The 24196-nt window shown below is 36.9% G+C and overlaps 1 protein-coding gene across 1 annotated transcript; it reads left to right on the forward strand.

Moving 5' to 3' along the window:
• The first annotated feature begins 4733 nt into the window (after positions 1–4733).
• Positions 4734–21352, forward strand: srpx (sushi-repeat containing protein X-linked). The gene is made up of 10 exons (XM_079253993.1): positions 4734–4833; positions 10016–10072; positions 12158–12346; positions 13398–13574; positions 15099–15225; positions 15343–15464; positions 16024–16203; positions 17630–17763; positions 20504–20625; positions 20724–21352. The coding sequence occupies exons 1-10, from the start codon at positions 4773–4775 to the stop codon at positions 20905–20907; spliced, it is 1353 nt and encodes a 450-aa protein (XP_079110119.1). The 5' UTR covers positions 4734–4772; the 3' UTR covers positions 20908–21352.
• Positions 21353–24196: the final 2844 nt, after the last annotated feature.

Raw genomic sequence — 24196 nt, forward strand, 5'->3', positions numbered from 1 at the left:
AGGAAGAGGATGAAGAGGAGGAGGAAGAACAGCGATATGAAGAAAAAGGGGATGAGGATGAAGAAGAAGAGGAAGAGGAACAAGGAGATGAAAGGGAGGAAGAAGAAGAAAATGAAGAAGACAAAGGAAATGAGGAGGAAGAAGAAGAGGAAGGAAATGAGGAGGAAGAAGAAGAGGAAGGAAATGAGGAGGAAGAAGAAGAGGAAGGAAATGAGGAGGGAGAAGAAGAAAAGGAACAGGAAGAAGAGGAAGGAAATGAGGAAGAAGAAGAGGAAGAAAATGAGGAAGAAGAAGAGGAAGAAAATGAGGAGGAAGAAGAAGAGGAGGAACAGGAAGAAGAGGAAAAAAATGAGGAAGAAGAAGAGGAAAAATATGAGGAAGAAGAACAGGAAGGAAATGAGGAAGAAGAACAGGAAGAAGAGGGAAAAAATGAGGAAGAAGAAGAGGAGGAGGAGGAGGAAAAAGAAACAATGAAATTGACAAAAAAAAGAAAAGAGGAGAGACAGAAACGTCCTCCTGCAGCTGCTCCTTCGCACAGAAAAGACGGACAACAGCGAGAAGCACCAAAACCAGCACCGAGGACAAAGAGGAGGCCCGCAGGAGTAGACAAACAAGATGGCTCCCAGCAGTTCTGGAACAATGTCCTGCCTCAGTATTTGGATCTGCAGTAACCGAACACACACACACACACACACGCACACACACACAACCAGATTGCAGACGACAGCGGAGCATTGGCCACCTCTGATGACTCTGGTGTTTCCTTAAAGACTTAAGAGATTTTAAATAAGAGATGTTTTGACATCACCGATGGAGATCAGTGGTTTTGCACTTTAAGGCCCTTTTAGACTATTTTTACACATCATCATGTTTTCTGGTGTTTTTCATGAATTTATCCAACGTAAAGGTTTGCAGTATGAAGCAAACTGGAGTCTTCAAACTGGGATGTTAACTTCTTCACCAGAAAGAGAGGAAGAGATCAAATAAAGGCTGGAGCTTTCCTACCATCAGGATCAAAGATTGCAATCAGTTGATGAAGAAACTTTTTCACCTGATGCCCGCCAGATGTATTCCAGTTTGATGAACTGGTGGAAATAGTGGAACCACAAATTAAGAAAAAGATTAAGAATTCCCAGTTTATCATGTTTTTAGTTTATTGGTGCTTTTTTTCAGATGATCATTTTGATATTTACCTACTTGAGTCAATAGTGTGTTGGAAATTATGACACTGCCAGAAGACAATTATTGACTTTAAATTTTTATTTGTGAGCAATGTGAGTAACAATCAAGCAGTGTCAGGCACATATTCTTGTTAATGACACCAAAAGACAAATGTATGTATGTGTATATCTATATATATCTATATATATATATATATATATATATATATATATATATATATATATATATATATATATATATATATATATATAAAACATAAATAAATGTACCTTATATTTTCTGTTATTTGTTGAATTAATTTCAGTTTCACAGTTCACTTTTTTCAAAATGCTGTAGAACACAAATATGATACTTGTTTTCTGCCCTTTAATGGACACCAGAAAGTAGAAGACTACATTGTAAAAACTTTGAACATGGCAATTAATGGTAACTATTCCTAAAACATTTTGGTATTATTTTATTTTACATTTAGTTAAAAGGAAATAAAGATCTTATATTAGACTTGTAATATAATTTTTTCATGGGTTGGGCCTTTATGGGTTAAATAAATAGCTGAAATAGGGACTTTTGCTAAAAGTGGACTTAAACCTGCAGTGGCCAGTTGCAGCTTTTAAACACCGTATCTGGGGTTAGCTGGAGACTGTAATAGGTAGGACATACTTCTCTTTGGAGCTGCAAATTATGTGGAAATTGTTCTGTAGGTTGATCTATGTTGGTGAAACCTTACACTTACATAACCATTGTCTATTTTTCTTAAATAAAGACATTATTTGTCAGCTTGAATAACTAAAAAGCACACTTTTGATTTTTGAATGAAAGTTAACATACAAACTGACTAAAATGTTTTGGATCTTTAAAAAATATTAATTTAAAAAATCCATCAGGCAGAACTGAATATATAGTACAGAATTGTTTCTCTTTGCAGTTACAAGCAATAGTTTATCTATTATCTCCATCATGAGGCAGGAAATACTTGGGATTTATTTAGTCACCTTTTCAGTTAAACATGATCACAAATAAAAATGTAAATCCTATTCTCTACAGTCAATTGGCCACCGGAGTGCCCTGATGAAGTACTACGGCTTCAGTATGAATAATACTGAAGAAAAGTTCCCTTATTTAATTATCATTTAAGTGATCATATAATACTTTATTTTACCATTTAATTTAAATATCTTATTGGTGAATAGTTTCACTTGTAGCTGTGTGATGTCCCAGGACGTTTCACAAATGGTATTTTACTTCCTGTTTCTGGTTACATAAGTTATAGTCTGTATTTAAGATCATTGTGAGACAACCGTAACATCGAAATGGATCCTGCATCAGGATCAAACTTGCAGTAATCATAGTTTAAGGTTCGGTTACAGAAATTCCCTTGAGCTGAATAAAAAGCATCCCTTCTCAGTAAAAACACTAACTAAGCGTAAGCAACACTTAAACCAAACTAAAATCAGAGACAGCTGTATCATTGGCTGTAGTTACCACATGAAAGAATCACTCTAATCCCTGAATGCTAAGGCAAAGACATGTTCTGCGCACACTTTTCTCACCTGACCTGATACTGACTTTTCAGCCAAGGCAGGTGCAACGATTGATGTGACCCACAAGTAACGACAGTTCTGGAAACCTTTTGCATCCTCCCTTTCAATCCAGTCAAGATAAAGAGCATCCCAATGCCTTCATGTGTGGAGTTGCTCCCTCACAAACCACACAGTGTTTGGAGCCAAATCTCATGCAATTGGAGACACAGATGAGTCTGGCTCTGCTCTTTTTAAGTGTATTTCTGTATGTGTGGTGTAAAGTTTAACAATGGCCAGCTGAGACACAACAAAACAAAAACAGTTTTACGTAGTTAATTTCTGCATATCTGTTTACCGTTTGAACACTTATTATTGACTTTTACATGGTTACCATATATGTTATCAGAGTTATCAGAGTTGTGTTGCTAGGAAACAACCTGGAGCTAACTTGACTTGTATTATGTTCACATCATTATGAAACAAGCTGCAAGTGAACTTCTGCTCAAAACAAAAAAATTCCAGTATGTGCCATCACAATCTGTACATTTTCATTGATGATGTTGAGTCGAGCTTTTCATGATAGGTAATAAAATAAAATGTACTGGAATAACGTCTCCTATGCCAAAGTAAATGAACTACTCACAGGAAACTTTTTTAAAGTGAAGTGCGATGTTTTATTTATGGGATGAAAAACAAGAACATCCTGTGAGAAATCTGCTGCTGCATCACTGTTGGACACATTATTGAAAAAAAACATGCCAACCATGTATTAACATGAATGGCGCTCTGTTAATTCATGGTTTCTGTAACTATTCCAGCCTCACATGATAAGTTTGAGAGAAGAAACTTTTAATATCATCAAACAAGCAACTGTTCCATGTTAACAATTTTCAGCAAATAATCAAGCTTTATACTTTCTCTCTTGTTGCCTTTGTTTTCTGGATACAGATAGTTAAGGGTTGCAGGTTATACAAAGCATAAAACTTCTTGTTTGAAATAAAAGAAAAATCAAACAGCCTGCATTTATGAGAAACATGTCAAAATGGGGACTTAATACATGACTGCAGTAAATCTTTCAGTATTTCCTTTGGCCTTGGGTCTGGGGCTGTGCAGACAACATTCAGAGCTGTGCCCCTGGACTTCCAGGATGTGAGGATGTCTTACAACACATCATTATATAGTTCAGATAATTATACCTGTAAAGAAAATGTTAAACTTAAGGAATTAATGTCAATATCCACAACATTATCTTAACAGTCTTCCAAATTCAACAAAATAAAAGTGCATTAATTCATATGAATAGCATGGAAAAGATGACAAAGCTTCTCAGCCACTTACACACATCATGTTGTCATGGAAACTACACACACACACACACACACACACGCATGGTTAAGCCTTCCTCTGCAGAGAAGAAATGATGCAAAGCAAAAACTGACGGACACAGCTCTGATAAGTAAGCAGCAAGTGATATGAAAATGACAATAAAATGTATGTTTTTGCATCATAAATGAGCTGATGTGTTCACCTGCCAGTTTAATGTTAATTCAGAAACTAATTAAGTTACATGTAAATATGATCACCTTAAATATATTTTACGAATACATGTAATGATTAGTTAACAGAGGATTTGTATTTCTTTAGAGATTTAAGATTTATAACCCTGGGTTATTGGTACCCCTTATTGATCATGTCTGTATTTGTCCCATTTCTTTCCTGATAACTAAGCTGTTTGTGCACCTATTTTTCTATAAACTTTCTAAAAAATGTGGTGAAATTAAAATAAAGATATTTGTATCTAAAACCCAAGTGGGGCACCTGATATGTGAAGTATCTGAAAGCCAATGTTTTGGTAATAATTTATTCCTTTGGGGACAGTGTCAGCGTTAACCTCTGGCTCTCTGGTCCTCCTGTGCGACTCTCTCATACCGGTGGACGGCCTGCCAGCATGAGGAGAATCCTCCCTTGTTTCTGGAGCAAGAGGCGGGCCTTTGGAAAGCAGGAATGCACTGGAAGTTTTCCTGAAAACTCTCCTTCACACGTTGTAAGGCGTCCGTCCCGCGACCCACTATGGACATGTGGCCACTGGTGCTCCTGTTTGTCCAGTTCTGCTTCTGCTCCGGCTATGAAGGTGAGATCTGACAGAGCTTTTATTTAATCTGCGGGGCGTTTTAAGACACTGCTGAGAGGGGGAAAAAAAAGCCTAAACAGAGGAGCTGCTCATCTGCACAATGTCCGGAGGGGAAATGTGGGGCATCAGTGGTTTCAGGGGGGTTGGAGGTAGATGAGACCCTATGCGTTTGGAGATGACTTCTTTTGTTGGGGTTGTTCTTGGGGTTTGTCCCCTCTCACCGCTGGCATCTGGTGAACCGCGTCTATGTTTACGTGGAGGGGGTGGGAAGCGGGGGGAGTGCAGTGTGCATGTGGGGGACGTTTCTTTGCACAGACTTCAGGTCTGTGGCTCTAATGAATGCTCTGCTGCTGCTGCTGGGCTTTTGAAATTTTCTCATACTTTCTGCTTTGTTCAGAAGAAATAAACCATCTATCTGGTTACTCTTTCAGTGTAAATGCGGAAAGTTTTTTTTTTTCCCATACTGTGGCTGTCTTTCACAAGTGCTTTCAGGGCTTTATTGGATTACTGATTAGGTTTTGAAACACCCACAGTTTACCACAACTGCAAAAACTACTGATTACTTGAAGCACTGACTGTCTGACATTGACAAATGTTTAAAAACTTTCTTTTACTTGGAAAAAAAACTCAAAAGGTTTCTTGGTTTTAACTGGTTTTATTTCCATGTTTTGAACTGTTGAGGTTTTGATAAGGCAATGTTTTTTTTCTCTTCAACCAAAACAATTATTATGTGGCAGAATATATTATGTGGCAATATCACTACTCTGTTAAAGCAACATGGTATCCAGAAAGAGACTCATTACAGAGCCTGCTGCAAGGAAGTACTTCAAAGTTCATGTTTGGATGCAGGAGTACTTTGTGTGTGTGTGTGTGTGTGTGTGTGTAATTGCAGTCTGTAGATAGTTTAAAAGAAACTCACCACTGCTGTGAACACAGGCTGCAACATGAACACAAGCTGCAAAGCAGATTTACACTGACAGGCTAAAAGCTGCTTGTGGAGCTAACAGGACTGTGTTCTGTGCTTGAGTTTGTGTGTGCACATGTGTGTGTGTGCATTTATGAGGAGTTTATTTTACACCGGGTTGTTTATGTTTGTTCTGGTGGTCTGTTAGCTCCTTCACTAGTTGAGCGTGGATCTCAGGGTGCATTAGACATATGTGACAAAAAATCTCCAGAAGAAATGCTTTTGCTGATTTTTGGGGCTTTTCTTGTAAATATTTGAAGTTAACCTGTTTTATACTTTTGTACTCAGTTAAATCTGTTTCGGGCAGGTTATTCAGATCCAGTCTGATCAAATTTTCCATGATGATCGTTTGGACATGTTTCTGGAAAAGAAGTTCCTTGTTATTCAGGAAGAAACATGGACAATTCCCAACAAGCACATCTATTAACCTCTGTAGAAAGGAAGGAAATCTTTACGTCAGGTGAATCCTTGATGATTAAAGCACTGAGGAACAAAGCTAACTGTTCATTACTGCATAGCTTGGATGTTGTAGCTGCTCATGTGTTTTTCTGCATGGCTCCCCTACAAAATCACAGAGAAAAAAAGCTTGTTTCCTCTGAAACTGAAAAAAAAAAAAAAAAAAAAAAAAAATAGCACTAAGCTCCTAAAACTTAAACTGAGGAGTCTACAATGGCTACATTTCCAATGGAAATGTGATCCAGTGTGTCCACAAAAAATATGGAATATCTCAGCTTTATCAGATGTAATGAAGTATCTTATCATAATCACATTTCAAGTAGCTACATTTCTTTGAAATGGTATTACTGCACTGCAGCACTAAATTATTAGTAATCCACATCCACGTCAGTTTAGTTTTTTAGCAACAGTTAAATATATGATTCACTAAGTCCACGACTTTACAGTTATTTTACAGTCTATACATATATTGTTAGATGTTTTACATACATCCAAACTATAGATTTAAACTATATTTTTGAAACATTTAACAGTTTTAGTGTCTGAACCAAAATGGCTGGATGGTAAATGGACTTGTACTTCCACTCAAAGTGCATTACAGTTCATGTCACAGTCACCCATTCACTTACACACATTCCTGCCCTGATAAGCACAATGAGGGGCAATGCAGGGTTCAGTGTCTTGCCCAAGGACACTTAGGCATGTAGTCAGGTGAAGCCTGGAATCGAGCCGCCAAGTTTCTGGTTGAAAGACGACTTCTGTCCTGGCTTTTTCTGCTTTTAGGTAAAGTGCAAACCTAAAAGGCTTGTTTTTTTATACTACAGATTAACTCATTGTTCCCTTGTTTTCCCTCATAATAACTGAAGTATTTAGCACCGTCCATAGACATGCATGTTGGGTGGTTACTCTCAATAGTCTCTTGGAGAAAGTGTGAGTGGGAATGTTTTATTTGTCTCTGTGTTGGCCTTGTGATAGACTGGTAACCTGTCCAGGGTGTATTCCCCCTCTAGCCCAATGATTGCTGGGATTGGCTCCAGCTTCCCTGTGACTCTTAATTGGACTAAGTGGTTAAGAAAATGGATGGTTGGGTGGTATTTAGTGATGTGGCTATTTTCTTCCATGGCAGGTGTCTGGATGGCCATCCAGAGGATAACATTTTTTATGACAACTGTTTTAGTGGATTTAATTTGAGAATGACAAACTGGGATATCTTGATGTATTTGCTCTCATATCTACAGTAAGAGCATGCTGTATTTGATAACTGCAGCAAAAAAGACTCTGCTTTTATGCCCTGAGTCAGTGTTTATTTATTGAACCTCCACAGCAGACAGTGATCTTAAAAGCTGAAAACTGAGCAAATGAACCCCGATTTTCCTTTTTTCAGTTATAAAGAAGGTTTGTTTTCCCAAAATGATGAAAATATTATAAGTTGAATCCTTATCAAAAGAATACAAGCTTTACTAACTCAGGGTCAGTGAACTTGCAATACAGTTCTGCTTGAATAGATATTTGCAGGCTTTTCTACACAAACAAAGCATGGAAAACAACTTGAAAGTGAAAAGAAACACTGGTCATACATCAGTTTTCTGGACAAAGGTCTCCGTGCTTACAGCTGATTCCATCACCACCCCTCCAACCTTAATGATGATTTTGTTGCTGGTTGACATGAAACTTGCTTCTGTATATTTGGTTTATTTGTCAAATGCTACATAGCATTGCAGCAGCCCTGCAGAGGGAAACCTGTGACACAAATTCATGCCTTTGTCGTTACCTGAAACAAAATTATACATTTTTGATCTTGTAACCAGATTGATAAATGAGAGGACTCACTTATTGTACGGCTGCCATTATACCAACACTAAATTGAACTATAAAGAAATTACATCCTTTGATCTTCATCTCTGCTCTGCTGCTGTAGCCTGCAGCTATGCTTTAACTTTAACCTGGAACAAACCTTTACATAATGACAGTTTGTATCACAGGACTTCAGAGATTAGCTAATTGCAATATCAGGCTTTCTAATTTTAACCATATTCACACCAGAGTTAAACCCCTTTGATGTGAAAGAAATGGACAGCATGACGATGCTAGCGGCAGACCCCCCTCTATATCATCCAGACAGATTCATTAGATATGAATGAAGAGGAGTTTCAGAAATTCTTGTCTTGATTTTTTATGAATGTGTAACTTTTATCTTCAAGCACAAACTAGCCCACTTCACTTTAATCCAACTTAAGTGCTGCTGTGCCAGCAGTTTCAGATCCAGCCAAACCTGCTCCTCCTATCAGCAAGAACACTAAAAGCAGCTGTTCTGAGCTTCAGATGAAGCCACGAGGCTCTAACAAGGAAACCTTAGAGGAGGTCATGCACTGCCTCGAGTATTTGCAGCTCTTCTTTCCTCTGCGGCTGTTTGTTTGTCTGAAGGGAAAAGAAAACACTAGAGTTTACAATGAATGTCGAAAGGAATCATTACATGAAATTTCCTTCCAGTGTATTCTGTGTAAATCCACAACATTGTATCCATGAGTAACAGGGAAAAAAGAATCAAGGATCATACAACTTTATCAGATCACATCGTGTGAATTATTTATCCATTTAGCCTGAAATTGCTGATCTTTTTATTTTTCTTTGCAAAGCTGCTATTTTTTAAAAAACGTATGGCTTTTTGTACTCATCAAGCTAAAGCGTGAATGCACATAGAGAAACACACACCTGTAATTACATTTCCATACCCTGCTCCCTCGCACCATTAAGAAGCAGACAGTAAAGTTTTCCCATTAGGCAGCTAAATATGACTCACTCAGTATGTGGGATTGCTCTGTGTAGTCCATGCTGTGTGATCTGACTGCTGAAACCTCATAGCTTGTTGTATGTGTGTGTATGTATGTGAATGTGTGCAATGACTTCCAGCATCATGGTACAGAAATGGTTTAATGAAACCGTCAGAAAAGCCAAGATAAGGAATGAGGGACTGGGCAGGAGATTTGTTAGCAGTATCAGATCATTGAATAGAATATGTGAATTATAGACAAAAATGAAAGAGGGTTAAACACTTCTCCCTTGTGGATCCTGAACAGAGCACACATTCACACTGGGGTCTATAACAACCTGGGGCCATGGTTGACCACCCCTCCCCTCCTAAGTTAAGCTCTTCCTTATCCATTTCCTCTCATGTTATTGCCGGTGGCCTGCCTTTTCTATTGCACCATGCCCTCATCTTTTTTTCTAAAATAGTCCTCCTTGCTCATCACAATTCCTCACACATTTATCCTTCACCAGTGTCACTCAACTGCATCCTCCAGCTGCTCTACAGCCACCAGAAATTTCAGCTCTCTTATCATTTGTTCACAGTTAAAACTGACTCAAAAAGGATCTATGGTGAGTTGAACTCTGGGAGATATTTTGGAGGAAATTAATTGCACACCTTCCATTTCCATCAGACACAGCAGGGAACTATACATAATGAATATTTTTGTAAAAATATTCATTTTCCCGGCAATCTGGAAAGAGCAGATCTTTTGAAATTGACTTTTTATGCATGTTTTTTGTCCACAAGCTCCAGCTCATCCCCCTTGGACTTGGACACTGATTGAAATGGAAAGTTAGGCAATGTTTCTAAGCTTAGTCTTTTTACTATTTTCCAGCAAAGCAACCCCAACAGGTCAGACTCGGACAATGCTTTCAAACAATGCCCAACATCTTGGCCTTGGACACTTCTTTTCCTTGTAGTGGCAGCTTTTTCTTATTTTCTTTCACCCTCAGGGTCAGGACAGTATGCTTACGGAGATGATGAGGACTGGTATTCACGAAGAAATAAAGGTAAGTACACTTGCCAATAATGAAATACATTTGGCACAAGGCCGTAAAAATCAAGGAGCCAAACCAAATCTTTTGGTGTCTGAATGTATCAAAGCACTTTTGTTCCTAAACTTAACCAAAGACTTAAAGCGAACATGCAAGAAATGTTTTTTTAAATGTAAACAGAGGGCATCTGAAAACAAAACTATAGGGTTGTAGAAAGATTTGTGGGATTAAAAAAAATCTTCAAATATTCTCTCAAGAGCAGATATGTCATTGTAACAAAGTTGTAGAGGGTAGCTTTCTGCCTTTTGTTTAAACCAAGGGTGTCCAAAGTTGTCCTGCAGGTTGTTGGTGTATCCCTGCTCCAACACACCTGACCCATATTAAGTGGATGCAACAGCCAATGAGGTACTGCACAATGACTGCTTAATTTGAGTCAGGTCTGTTGGAGCAGGGATACATGGAAAACCTGCCTGATTGTGGCCCTTGAGGACTAGAGCTAGACATCCCTGGTTTAAATTTTTCTCAAAAATGTGTTTGATTGGAAGCAGGAATGGAAAAATGGATGCTTAAATAAATCTAAATGATATAATATAAAGTTGTTAATGGCTGAGGAACCAAGCCCACATACTTTGTACTACTCTGCTGGCAGCTAAATCTGCTAGCTAACGGTGGTGTATGTTGTCATTTGTTACAAATTCCTTAAGTAAAATGTAAAGTTAAATTTGTTTTAATGTTTTGTTTCGGATGAAAATTCATTTTGATTAAATGAGAGTTGCTTTTCACGTTTAGTTCAAACTCAACAATGTCTTTGCTGCACGCTGATTTTTTTGTTACAGATAAGTATGTAGCTATATAAACTATATATACAGATGTACATGTATGTATAGAGTATTTATATTATTAGCAATGACAGAAGAACATTTTTTCTTGGATTGTATTTTATCTTTAAAAGAACAATTGAATTCAGTTTAAGTAAGCCAGCTTTGTAAACTGACACAGATATCTCAAAGTAGCTTCCAACTTGAACTCAGTTAGACATGCAACAATAGTATTCAGGCCAAACCAAACTCTCCCTTCATGTAAAAGCTTAAAGATAGTCTTATTTTCCCTCACTTAGTGGATATGGAAACTTTGCCAACACACACATATACACAGCAAGAGAAGCTGGTTTTGTAATGAACATCCATCTTTCTTCCAACTGGACATCAGCTGAAACTGGTGTATTTCCTTCTCCGATGTACGTAGATGTGTGTGTGCTTGGCCACAGCACTAAGTCCTTGTCCTGAGCCAGCATTAAATAAACTGCAGATTTTGATTTTCTTGTACTGAATAAGAACCTTGCAGCCCCATCCAATTGGCGTTAGACAAGGAATTTTTACGCAAGTGTTCAAGAGATGGGCAAGTATCCACCAGGCAAGGGGACAAGTTGAAAGGAAATTCAATCTAGGCAATCTGGGCTTTAACCCCAACAGGCCTGAATTTATTTACAATTCTGAAGAAAACAAAATGAACACAGGGAAAAAAATTCAGTGAAAAAAATACTGGAACAAAATAAAGTGCAATTTAATACTAAAGAAATAAAAAAAAACAACCAACAAATAAAAATGTATAGTAAATAATGTAGAATTTAGTAAGCTGTGCATTAACAAAAGTGAATAAAGATAGATAAATAAAACAGAATAACTTGATATAAAGAAATTAAAATAAACAAAAGCCAGAAGTGGCTTGATGCTAATTTGCAACACCAGGAATTAAAGAGTTAATGAAAGAGTTCAGTGGATGTCAGGCTTTTTTCTGTTTTGCGCCACACATAATTATATGCCTTTTCAAATGAAGTCATCTTCTTATAGTCTTGATACACTTCTGGATAATGGAAAATCACAGAGAAGGTAATAAGAAATCCACTTTATCTGCCTATACTCAAGGTTGATGAGTGGGTTTTTATATTTTTGCTCCTAATAAGGAAAGTCTTTCTAAGCTGTTATAGTCTTCAGGTAAGTGCTTGTTATTGAGTCTGTCCTTCCAAGGCCGAGATGTATAACTGCACTGATGCTGCAAACAAAAGCTCATTGCTGTTTGCACTGTTTCCTTTGCTTTTAGAGACCCCGTGGTGTGCACCTATTAAGGTGAAACATGGCGATGTGAGCTGTCGCACACCCAGAGGGGAACACCACAGGAACGTACTGGGGGCACGTTGTAAAATCCGCTGTAAACGGGGATATGAAGTCCAGAGCACGGAAGTGGTGTGTATGGCAAGCAAACACTGGTCTTCTAACTATGCTTGCCGAGGTGAGAACTAATACCCACCTGAACATCCTCATACTAATAGACTGTTTTTAAAATACAAACTACATTACAATTCAGCTGACACATTCTAATAAATATTTTTGCTGTCACACCACATGCTAATTTCCTCATGCAATGATGCATATGTTAGACTAGCATGTGCACACCAGTAACCCACTGCAATACATACTTCTTTGACTTGCCATCAGCATGTCTGGGTAGGGAAATGAAATGTCAAGTCTGACTAATAAAGATCTCCTCTGCCTCTTATCACTGTCAATACTACACAGTTTTTGTGTAGTAACTTGCCAGTCATAACACAGATGCATCTTAATACAGTGCTTTATTATTTATTAATTCTAATTGTTGCCATAAACCTTTACTCAGTTACACTTTTTTTTTACTTTGCTAACCCAAAAGTTACCTTTGCACATTATTTGATGAAATGCAATTTGAAGGTTTTTGTGTATTACCTTAATTCTTTTGAACCCACAGGCTACTTCTGTTGTAAATACTCTTTATGTAGTATGCCATAGAGGACCTAATTTAAACAATGTGTTGTTTTCTGTTTAAATGGTTACATTAAAAAAAAAAGCACATTTGGTAAAAAAAAACAAAAACAAAAACAGCCAGTATAGAGACAGATAAGACAAAACTGCTGTTACATTGGGAGATGTTTGTGTTGGTCCAGTTGTATGGAAGAAAAGTGACAGAGATAGTTGTATAAAGACTAAAAAGTAGGTTGAGAAAAGTTCAAATATTGCATGCTCTAAGGGTATGATTGCCAGGGAATTGATTTCAGAAAGGTTACGAATATTGCCAGATGCTGAAAGGTCAAGGAGAATGTGGTTTCAGATGCCATTCAACAAAGTCCTGATGGATCTTTATTCCAGCATAGAATAAGAATCAGCATTGATGATTAAAGAATATACACAATATACACTACTGAAATCATGATACCCTTTTAAACATATTAATCTGCTTATAATTGACGGTGCGTTAACTATCAACAAAAGCTACATATTTGTTAACTCTGAGTTCTGTCTTCTGACAGAGATCCGCTGTGCAAAACTAGACATGCCCATTAACGGAGGTTACAAGTGTTCAGATGGCTCCTACTTCAACTCTCGCTGTGAGTTCTTCTGCTCCCCTGGATTCACACTGAAGGGCCAGAAGACGGCAACCTGCCAACACAACAAAGTGTGGAGTGCTGCAGTCCCTACATGCATTGGTATTGAGTTCAAACATTTTCAGCTATTTTTGATTTTTCTCTTTTTATTTAATTTCTTTTTAATGTTGGTTTTTAATGCTTCCTGCACCCTACTGTTATGCTTTTAATGTTTTATGTAAAGCACTTTGAGTTGTCTTGTATAATAAATGTGCTAAACTTCCTTTGCCGTGCCTTGGAGATTACAGTACAGTACATACAAATAATTACTTTCTTAAGACCCAGTTCCAACATTAGCTATTTAACATCTAAGTCTGTGACTAAACCTGTTCTTTATAAGGTTTTGAGATTTATATTTGAAAGAAAAGAGGCCTGTAGAAATGTGCATACATAGTTCACAGAAACACAAACATGCAGACTGTGGTTTTCTTCTCTAACCAGAAAGGTTTATCATTTGTACTTTCATTCAGTGTTTGCGTTTAAAACCTTTGTGAATTAAAGGGACTGAATTTTAGCAATTGCATTAAATGTTAAGTTTCTAGTTTTTTTTTTATGTGGATAGACGATACCACAGCCAGGACATCCTTTCAAGTGCTGTTTGAAGGATGACATTGAGTGTGCTACATCTCTGTCTGAGAGGACACACTGATGACTCATCCTTGTTTCCTCTGGGAATTGATTCATCTTACTGTTTGTGTCGCTTTAAAAGACTGTTTTGTGTTGTTTCTAATACTTCCAGCATGTCAAAGGGGGTCATTTTGCGTAGTCGAACAGATATCCAGGCGTTTTTCAATAATTCCTCACAAACTGTTTTATTGTGTGACGTATGGAGCCATCAAATGGACACTTAAGTGTTCTTGCACAATAGTCACATGATTTAAACATATCTAACAGTTTTAACTGTGAGTGACTCTCACATCTCTTGGATGCACTGGTACACATCTTCAGTGATGTATTCTTGAGTCGTGATGTGTTTCACGTCTTGCAACATCATGCGCCCTCACCAGGTTCAGGACCTGTGCATTGCACCTTGCTCATCCATTCCAAACTTTTAATTCGGATGGATCTCTAGGCCAAGCTGGTTCTTGTACAGCGTACCAGTAGCAGTCCATGGATCAGCACTCTGAAACCAAAGCCACCTTGTGTCTCTCTCGGAGCAGCCCTGATGGCCCTCTTCTTAGCTTCTCCACTCATACTGCTTTTACTAAATGTGTGTCATAAAAAGGCTCTGCATCCAACGTTTATGTCGTCTATCTACCTCTTCCTCCACTACATCCTGGTTCTTGCCCTGTTTCCTCTCGCTGGCTTCCTCCATGCGCTCTTCACAGTGCACTGTGAGTTCCTGCACGATCAGGTGTTTTGAAGACTCAGAAGTAAAGATCATGTCTGGACGGAAGGATGTTGCTGTTTTCCACTTTTGTATGTAATAATGAGCAACTTTGTTAATTAAAATAAATATCTCAACATTATTAGAACAAACAGTACTTGATGGAGTAACAGAAAGCACAAAAGAGAAAATGTGCACTTTGTTACCTTTTCACAGAATTACCAATTTCCTCTTTTTTTAAATTTTTTTTCGATTTGTAGATATCGATCCCCCCAAAATCAAGTGCCCTAGTGTGAAGGATAAGTGGGCTGAACCAGGCAAGCTGACAGCAAGGTTGACCTGGGACACACCAGAGGGGGTCGACACAGCAGATGGAATCCTTACAGAGTCAGTCTCTGAATACTGTCTTAACCTTTTTTGCCATTCTGCTTCTTTTCTCTCAGTCTAAGTCCTGTTCAGAAGAGAGATTAGAGGGACAGATTTAACTGAGCATGTGCTTTGCAGCGTTACCCTGAAAGGAAAACCTTCAAAATCTGACTTCCCAGAAGGCCTGCATAAAATGTCCTACACCGTATTTGACCGGGCCGGGAACAAAGGATCTTGCCATTTCTCTGTCAGAGTAAGAGGTGAGTCTTAAAAGCACAGCAGGAGACTTCTTTTTTAATCTCATATCTGTATTGTGCTTTTTATCGTAATACAGTCTCAGTCGGTGCTTCAGTTATGTTAGTTCACTGATCAGCCTTAACATAAAAACCCTAGTCATGTGACTTTATTAACAATAATCATCTGCGTTCAGTTCAGTAGTTAATATTTTAGTTCAGATATTGATATGTGAAGATAATTCGTAGTTCTATGAACTGCCTTTTTAGGCCTGTGTGAGTTCAGTTTGATCATATTTAATGTGTAATAAAAACATACAATTCCAAAACTATTGTCAGATTTTCTTTCAGGTGTTCTAAACTCTCATTGACTTTACTGTACTTGAGTTTTATATTTTTCTCTTAAGTCTAGTCAGCACAGCTCATAGAAAATACAGAAAAACTGTGCCTGTAAAGAAACTGTGAGCCAGAGAAAATGGCTGTTTTGATCTCCAATGTCTGATGTGATGAGATAGCAGTGACAACCACCGTTGTTGCCTCCTGCGTCTCTTCATGTGATTTCTCCTGTGTCACTCTCTTTGCACAGTGCGCCGCTGCAGCCCGCTGACTCCCCCAGACAATGGTTACATGAAATGTGACAGTGATGGAGACAACTACGGTGCCACCTGCGAATTCACCTGCACCGGTGGCTATGAGCTGCAGGGCAGCGCTGCCAGAGTGTGTCAATATGGACTCACTTGGTCTGGTTCAGATACAAACTGTGCACGTATGTACTGCATGACGACACACACATGCAAATACAAACTGAGACAGACTTTATAGATCTCCATCAAAAACTGATTCAACAGATGTGTGTTTGTAAAGAACATTTTATGTATCTGCTGTGTTATACTGAAGTTATTCAATACTGCTAAAGTTTTTCTGTGCTTTTAGACTGATCCAGATTGGGTAAATAATATTTAAAATACTGCAGCAAGAATTTCACTCCGCCTGTATTGGGATTACTGAGCTCAATACGGAAACTATTATAAAGTAAACACTAAAAGAAGAATCAAAATTAAGCTAATTATTAAGAAAGGAAGAATAAGTAGAACAGGTACTTTAAAGTGAGTATTTTTACGTTAATCTCGCTTTTGAGGTCTAAGTCTTTTAATGATGTTTTTCAACATACCAAAATGTTTAGCTACTATTTAACCCATAAGAACTCAGTGTGACATATATGATACAGTTTCTGAGACATTTGGCATCTCTTTATGGTCCAAACTTTGGTCAAATTCCTGTGGAACACAATATGATACTTGTTTTCTGCCCTTTAATGGACATCAAAAAGCAGAAGACTACACTATAAAAATGTTGACATATTACATTGTAATAAATAGCAAATATCCCTAAAAAAATTTGGTACTTTTATATTTTACATTTTGTGAAAGGAGTATTTAAAGACCTCTTATTCAAAAATTGGACTTCACATTTTTTCATGGGCTGGGCCTTTATTGGTTAAGATGGGTTTGCATCATATATATCATTTCATTTATTCATTTTCATTCATACAAGTGAAAAGGCTGAATAAACATCTTCCAGTTGTGGTGAATCCATTATTTTTTGCCTGGGATCAGATAATCACCTTGAATGGGCAAACAGGGGAATAATTTAGTTGGGTCTTATTCATTTTTTTTAATACAAAAAGTGCCAAAATATGGAAGTTGACTGCTCTTTAATAAATCTTCTAGATATGTGGAAAATGTAGACCCCAATTTTCCAACTGGGATCGATAAAGTAAAAATGAAAAATCTTCTGCCTTCGAACCCAACTTGGAGGATGAACATGTGCAAACAGAAACTCGGCACATTTGCAGATGCACGCAACCACATGCATCAGTAAATTCTGTTTCTGTTCCTGGTTTCATGTGAAAAGCCAAGTGGAGGAGAAAATGGCATCCTCTGCTGTCCATCGATTAGAAAAAAAATCAATACTGGGCTCATGCTGTTTCATGTCAGTTCCTGAGAAACAGGAAGAAATGTGTTGCAGCTCTTCATCGTCAGTGTCATCAGGTTCTGTCCTCTTTGTCTGCTGACAGACATAAACAATCAAATCATGCTGCATGTTACGGCGACAACGTGTTGTCATAAATCTTCACTTCTTTTGAATATCTTTCATTTCTTAGCTTAATTGTACATTCAATGTCATCACAGCTATGAACATTAACGTGGGAGTGCGTACAGCTGCTGCACTGCTGGACCAGTTCTACGAGAAGCGACGGCTGCTCATTATCTCTGCACCAACTGCTGCCAATTACAATTACCGCTTCCAGATGACTAACCTACAGGTGAGGCACGATTTACAGAGACACAGCACTGGCTGAATATGGGTCGACTGAGCTGGGGGATCAGGAGGAGGGCAACACTGCAGCGATTTGTATCCTCTCGGTTTGTTTGGATCTGGTTCTTGTTTACGCTAAAATATCTAAGTGGGAAAAATGAAAAGAAGAGAAGGTGTCACAGCGACGATCAGAGAATGTCACTGCGGTGAACAAATGATTGTGACAACAGCTCTGATGAGGCTATTCTGGGGTGGATGTTTTTCACTGACTCGTCAGAAACCATTAAGTCAGAGCCGTCTTTAAATGCCTGACCTTTTAGAGTCAGTGTGTCATCAGCTGAGAGACTAACCAGTGTTAGTTGTTCCACAACCTGGGTGATCACTATCCAGCTGTTTGGTTGGCAGAAAGGGTTGCATTTGTCCACAGTATTCAATCATTTGTCAAACTATCTGATATGTTTAAGAAAATTAAAACCAGACTGTTACCACAATGTTTGTGGTGAATATGTGATTATGTTTGTGCTTATGTTTTATATAAACGGAACAAAAAATATTGAGACCTCCTTAATTACTCTCTTTTTTGCTTCAAAGGGTCTTTACAAACAGTTCTCCTTGTTTTCTAGTTCTTTCTAACACATTTTTTATACTACATAAGTTTTCCAAAAAATACATTTTCTTTTTACCAAACCATTTTCTCATTATTGTGATTTTAGTTTAACTTTGTGAGTTTAAGAATGTAATTTTAGTTTTAGTTTAAGCAACTTAAGAACCTATTAATTATTCAAGCATAAAACAACACTTAAAGGTGGAGTATGTAAGATTTTCAATATTTTCAAAATAAATTAACTAATAAAATAACTACAAACATAATTGGAAAGTTTTTTGAATATGTAGGTTCCAGTCTGTCCATATTTGATGCGCTATTAAATTACAAGTTTAATTAATGACAAATAACAAAAAGCACTTTTTTTTACTGGTAGGCAAAAATTTAAGAAGGGTCTTTGTCATTAATTAAACTTGTAATTTAATTACACATCAAATCAGAACATCAAATATGAACAGACTGGAACCTACATGTTTAAAAAAAAACATCTAATTATGATTGTAGTTATTTTTTTAATTAATTTGTTTTGAAAATATTGAAAATCTTACATACTCCACCTTTAAGGTATGAACCAGTGTTGCATCTACACATAAACAGCTTAGCAAGAAGTCCATTTGAAAATTGTATTTATGGCCTATTCTTACTCGAAGGCTGTTGGAAAGACATGTAATTTGACTACAGACACATCTAAAGACAAAAAAAGGCTTAAACTTGAATCTTTTCACGACGTGTTAAATATAGAGATAATCTAAGTGACCAAACTCATCCTGTGTAACAAAGCACTCTTGCAATGGATCCTAAAAATACTCCTAAGAGAAGAACACCAAATATAACTAAGCACAGTTTTCATTTAGGAATAAACTACAGAGCACACACACACACAGTCCAACAGGAAAAACTTTTGCTTCCACAAACTTAGTGTTTCTGCTATCAGCTGGATTCTGCTTCTTGAAACACAGAGAGTAGAGCTGCTTGGCTTCCTCTACAGATGCAGCTGTTGTACAGAGTGCATTCACTCAACTTATTGGACATAATATTGTATATAACATAAACTTGGCAATAGAATATCATTTAACTTATTCTTGTTTGGTTAAAAAACTGGCTGCAGGGCCGAAGTATCAGTCCGTCTTGTAAACTTGTCAAATGTAAATGTCTGTATGTCTAACTTTGGACGAACTGACTTGAACCTTGAATTTCCCCTCGGGGATAAATAAAGTATCTTTGATTGATTGATTGATTGATTTAATGTAATTATCAAATTGTGAGATGAGTTTTGTTTTTTTAGGTCATGATGGTGTTAAAGGTTTGCATGAACTCAGATGATGGAGCTGTGGTGTTACAACCACTGCTGTATATCATCATTTGTACTTACTTTTATGTAAATAGTTTTATTTATTTATTTTTTGGCATTCATCCATTATTGGACAACATTTCTACAACAACAGAGAAGTGAGTGTGAAACTAACTGTCATCATCTTAGATGCTGAAGGCTGATTACCTTTCAGAGAAAAATGTAAACTATTTGTTCGGAGATGTTATTGTCTAGCTCAGCTGTCTGAATTCTTTTCAAATCGTAAGCAAAACTTGCCTGAATGGATCCACTTTGAGGCTCTCTTTTATGTTTATTCTTTTACTATTATTATTATTGATTAAAGAGACAAAAGATTTGTTTTATGTGTTGTTTTAATATATGTAAAGCACTTTGAGCTGCTTCTTGTATGAAAGGTACTATACAAATAAACTTTGATGTGATTTGATAAACTGAGATTGAAGCTTTCTTATCAGGCAATTGCTGTTTTATTAACATAAAATATCTGATCTGGTTAAAAGTCTTGTCCTGTGTTTAATAATCTTAGATTTAGTAAAATATATTATACTGTTTATTCAAATATCATGTGTTAAAGCTTTACTGAATATTTCCTTGTTATATAGGAAAATGTCTACAGCTGAAAACAGTCAAAAGGATGAAGTGAAAAAGGAATACACTACATAGGTGGAGACAACCACAAAAGCTGCTTTCTGCAGCTCTGCTTAGTTTTATATCTTATGTAACATGAGTTTCACTCCTTTATGTTTCACCTGCACAGGAATTAGAAACAAAGCTGTAAAACTTACAGATCTCTGTCTCTATTTTTGTGCTCAGCCGGCTCAGTGTGGACTGGATCTGAGACATGTGACGGTTATTGAGCTGATTGGGACTTACCCAGGACAAATTGGCAGAATTCGACACAGGGTGCTCCCCACAGGGCTGGCCCTGCAGCTCAGGTACTAACTCAAACAAACACACATTTATGTTAGTGTAACTTCAGGACATGTGACTTTTCTTTCTCCTCATGCTTGCTAAGCTTATGTGTGTTTCTAAGGCTACTGCTCCAGATTCCTCAGAGGTCTTTCCAAATGGTGGTGGTAGACAAGCAGGGCATAGACAGGCAGCGCTACCCATTCCCCGTCACAGCGGCTGAATTATTCACCACCATTGACACCTTCCCTCTCCGCAAGGATGAGATGGTGTTACAGCAGGAGGCAGGCCAAACCTGTCAATCATAAACCCCCTCCCTGCCTTTTGGAACAAACTCATGGACTGTCAGCCATCTTTGATCTTTTTCCTTGCTTGAAAAACTGTTTCAAATCATATGTTTTCATCCACATGTCCCACACTTCTACATGAACTCATTCTGTCCTGTAACCGGTGTGTGAGCATGCACGCGTCATCATCAAAGATGTGGATGTCAGTTCTGGTGCTGATCTGAGGCTCATCTGGATTAAAACACACACAGTAGATTACAGTCACATTGATTCCTGTGTTATCCGAATGTTTTGCTATTTTGAATATTTTCAAACCAGAAATCTATTTTACTATTTTGTACAAAAAGTCTGGAAAACGTTTAGCCCTTTAAATATTTATGTTTCACTTCTTTAATAATAATGTACCCTGTGTTTATGCACAGTGCTTCTGTGCGTTTATGAGTGGATTTACAAAACATTGATTAAATATTTGAAATGGCGACATTGTGCATGTTTATTGTTCTGATCATTTATTGCACTTCTAATAAAATGAAAATGTCCCAACATTTTTAATGGTGTGGGGAAAAAAAATTAGGAAAAAGATTAAATATTGCTGAACAAGTGTTGGATATATTTCCATAATACATCTTTATATTATGTCTGCAGGTTGTCAACCTCTGCCACAAGATACACTCTGGAGGAGCCTAGGCCAACTAACGTAGCAGAGATCATTCTTTTATGAGTTAAAAAGAATAAATAAATATAAATTACTTCATGTAGGAGAAAGTTTCTACTTTTAAGTACTTTTTAAGCTTTTACAGCTTTTAAAATGAGCAGGCATTGCTGATTTGCTTTTTCTAAACAAATCTTGCACAAACATCACACAACAGATTTACAGTCAATTACCTGCAAAGCTACTTATTTGTTAAATCTTTGCATGTTGAGTTCCTCCACTAAGGAGTTACATATGAAGACCATGCAGCTCAAAACACATACATGCATTTAAGTTTAAATCTAAGCATGACTGTGCAATCTTAAACAAGATTGTATTGCAAGTCCAACAGAAAGAAGATTTTTTTTGGAAATGTTTGCATTGTTTATTAGCAAAAACAATTTAGATTTTTTTTTTTATTGCATTGTTAATGGCCAATAAAATTTTGACCCAGATAACACAAGAGTGGCCTTTTTGATTTGTTTATTCAGTGGAGACATATGATTGAAAAATTGAGGCAACAGGAAGGAGAAAAAGAGAGACCAAGTTGTTTTCATTAGGTTTGTGTAAAGCTTATTTGACAATACCTTGTAAACAAAATACAGCATACACAATGACAGCACTTACTAAACAGATATTGTTTTTCAATAACAACAATTACAAAAAAAAACATCATGCAGTCTATGGAAAGATGTGTTTATTTAAAAATATTTTCATAACCCACATAAGAAGAAAAAAATGCTTCAACAGTAAAATCGATGCTTGGAAACTACACACAACAGAGATAGTACATGCTGTACAATAAGAATTTAATCAGTAATAAGGTATTGCATGGGCTTCTCAAGTATGCTGAACAGTGAATGTATGTATGAACATATTTGCTGAAGACAATTGGACAAAGATTGCATCCCACATGAAAAAATAGTTCTACGGAGTTAAACTTGGAAAATCGTTTTTGTGAGCTGTGAATCATCACAGGATGAAGGCTTGCAGAGCCCTGGGCGACAGGTACAAGTTCACAGTCTGACTGTCACTGGTTCATTATTAGCCCCATCACCACCTCCAAAATGATGGTGGCTCGCCTTGGTGCTGACTCACTCTTACGCATAGTCCCCATGTCAGGGTTCCTGAGAACACACTGCAAATCGCACGCTCCCTTCAAGGTGTGAAGTGATGTCATTATCAGTGCTTTATGTAACTTTTTGTTCTTCTACCTCTTTTTTCTTTAATACCATGCAGTTTATATCAACACACTGATACAGTGTTACGTAAATTTACATCAAAGCTAGTCTAAGTTTTCTAATCTGACAAGACTTTGTGCAACACATTTATTTATTTTGCCAACCAGGGATGGAAAGCAGCTAAATTCCATGTACTTGCTGCGTATAGACCTCAAGACTTATGCCTTATCAAATGAGCACTAATTCAATCAACAAAAAATATAAACCAGTGATAAGTGATATAATATGTTCAATGTTCAATATGTGTTAATGCCAGGTTCAGACTATGGAAAAATAGCCTCAGGAGGAAGAAACAGGGTGCTGCAATAAGCAAGTCTTGTAGTTTTATATCCTCAGAACTGATTTGACTTGTCAATATGTGTCAAAATATACGTCACTGAACAAAACTTTTATTTCAGCTAAATTTTACCATTAATTATTCTATCACCAGTTGTGTCCAGAAAGATGTTTAAAATAGCTACATTGCTGTTGTAATCCACACTGCTTTCTTTGGTCATTTTTAAGCTGTAGCTTAATGAATGTAGCAAAGGTGTATTAAGTTAAACAGCAAGTATCACACATGTGGCTCAAAACCCCATTGTTGTAGTTGTCACATTTATTTGTACCTTTGATTAGTAGTTTATTCAATTGACCATGACTGTTGATCATGTGGTGATGGAGGAGCTAAAATTTCATGTAACATGCTAAATGTATATTTTTATTTATGATCTTCTAATTGTACAACAATCGTTAACATAAAAACAAACAAACAAAAAAAACTAGATAGTAAATATACTTTGTCATAATTTGTCCAAACTTTGAGAGTTTTAACACTTAAATCATCCAACTTTAGTCACTGTGGTATTCGAGATAAATCTTTAGTCATTGGAATGCTTCCTTCATGTTAACGCTAGCATGCTAATGCAGCAAAACTTAGCAGCAGTTGTGTTACCATGCTAACACATGCTAACATTAGTGCAAAAACAAGAAGTATGGTTTAAGAGAGTTGGTTTACAAGTATTCTGCTGCATAATTTTAAAATAAATATCCCAAAGATACTTTATAGATAAATTTGAACCAAAAATAAGGTTAACGAATACCTAGCATTTTGGGCTTTCTGTATCTCATGAGTATAAATCTAATGTTATTGTACTTATTACAAATAGAGTAAAGTAAGCAATTTGGGGCTGTATACTATTGGTTGGATAAAGTAGCACATTTTCATTTCAAAATTTTTTGATAGTGAAATTAAGATAGTTTGTTACAGCCCCAGGTTTTACAACACATTTATCTTAAAATCCAATTCTCTTCCTATCATGTGCAATCTTTTGTTCCATGTTATAATCGAATTTTTGAAAGGCAAGGCTTATGCTTTAATCCATTAATCCATTTCTTTTAT

Source organism: Telmatherina bonti, assembly GCF_933228915.1.
Source record: "Telmatherina bonti genome assembly, chromosome: 15".
NCBI classification, from domain to species: domain Eukaryota; kingdom Metazoa; phylum Chordata; class Actinopteri; order Atheriniformes; family Telmatherinidae; genus Telmatherina; species Telmatherina bonti.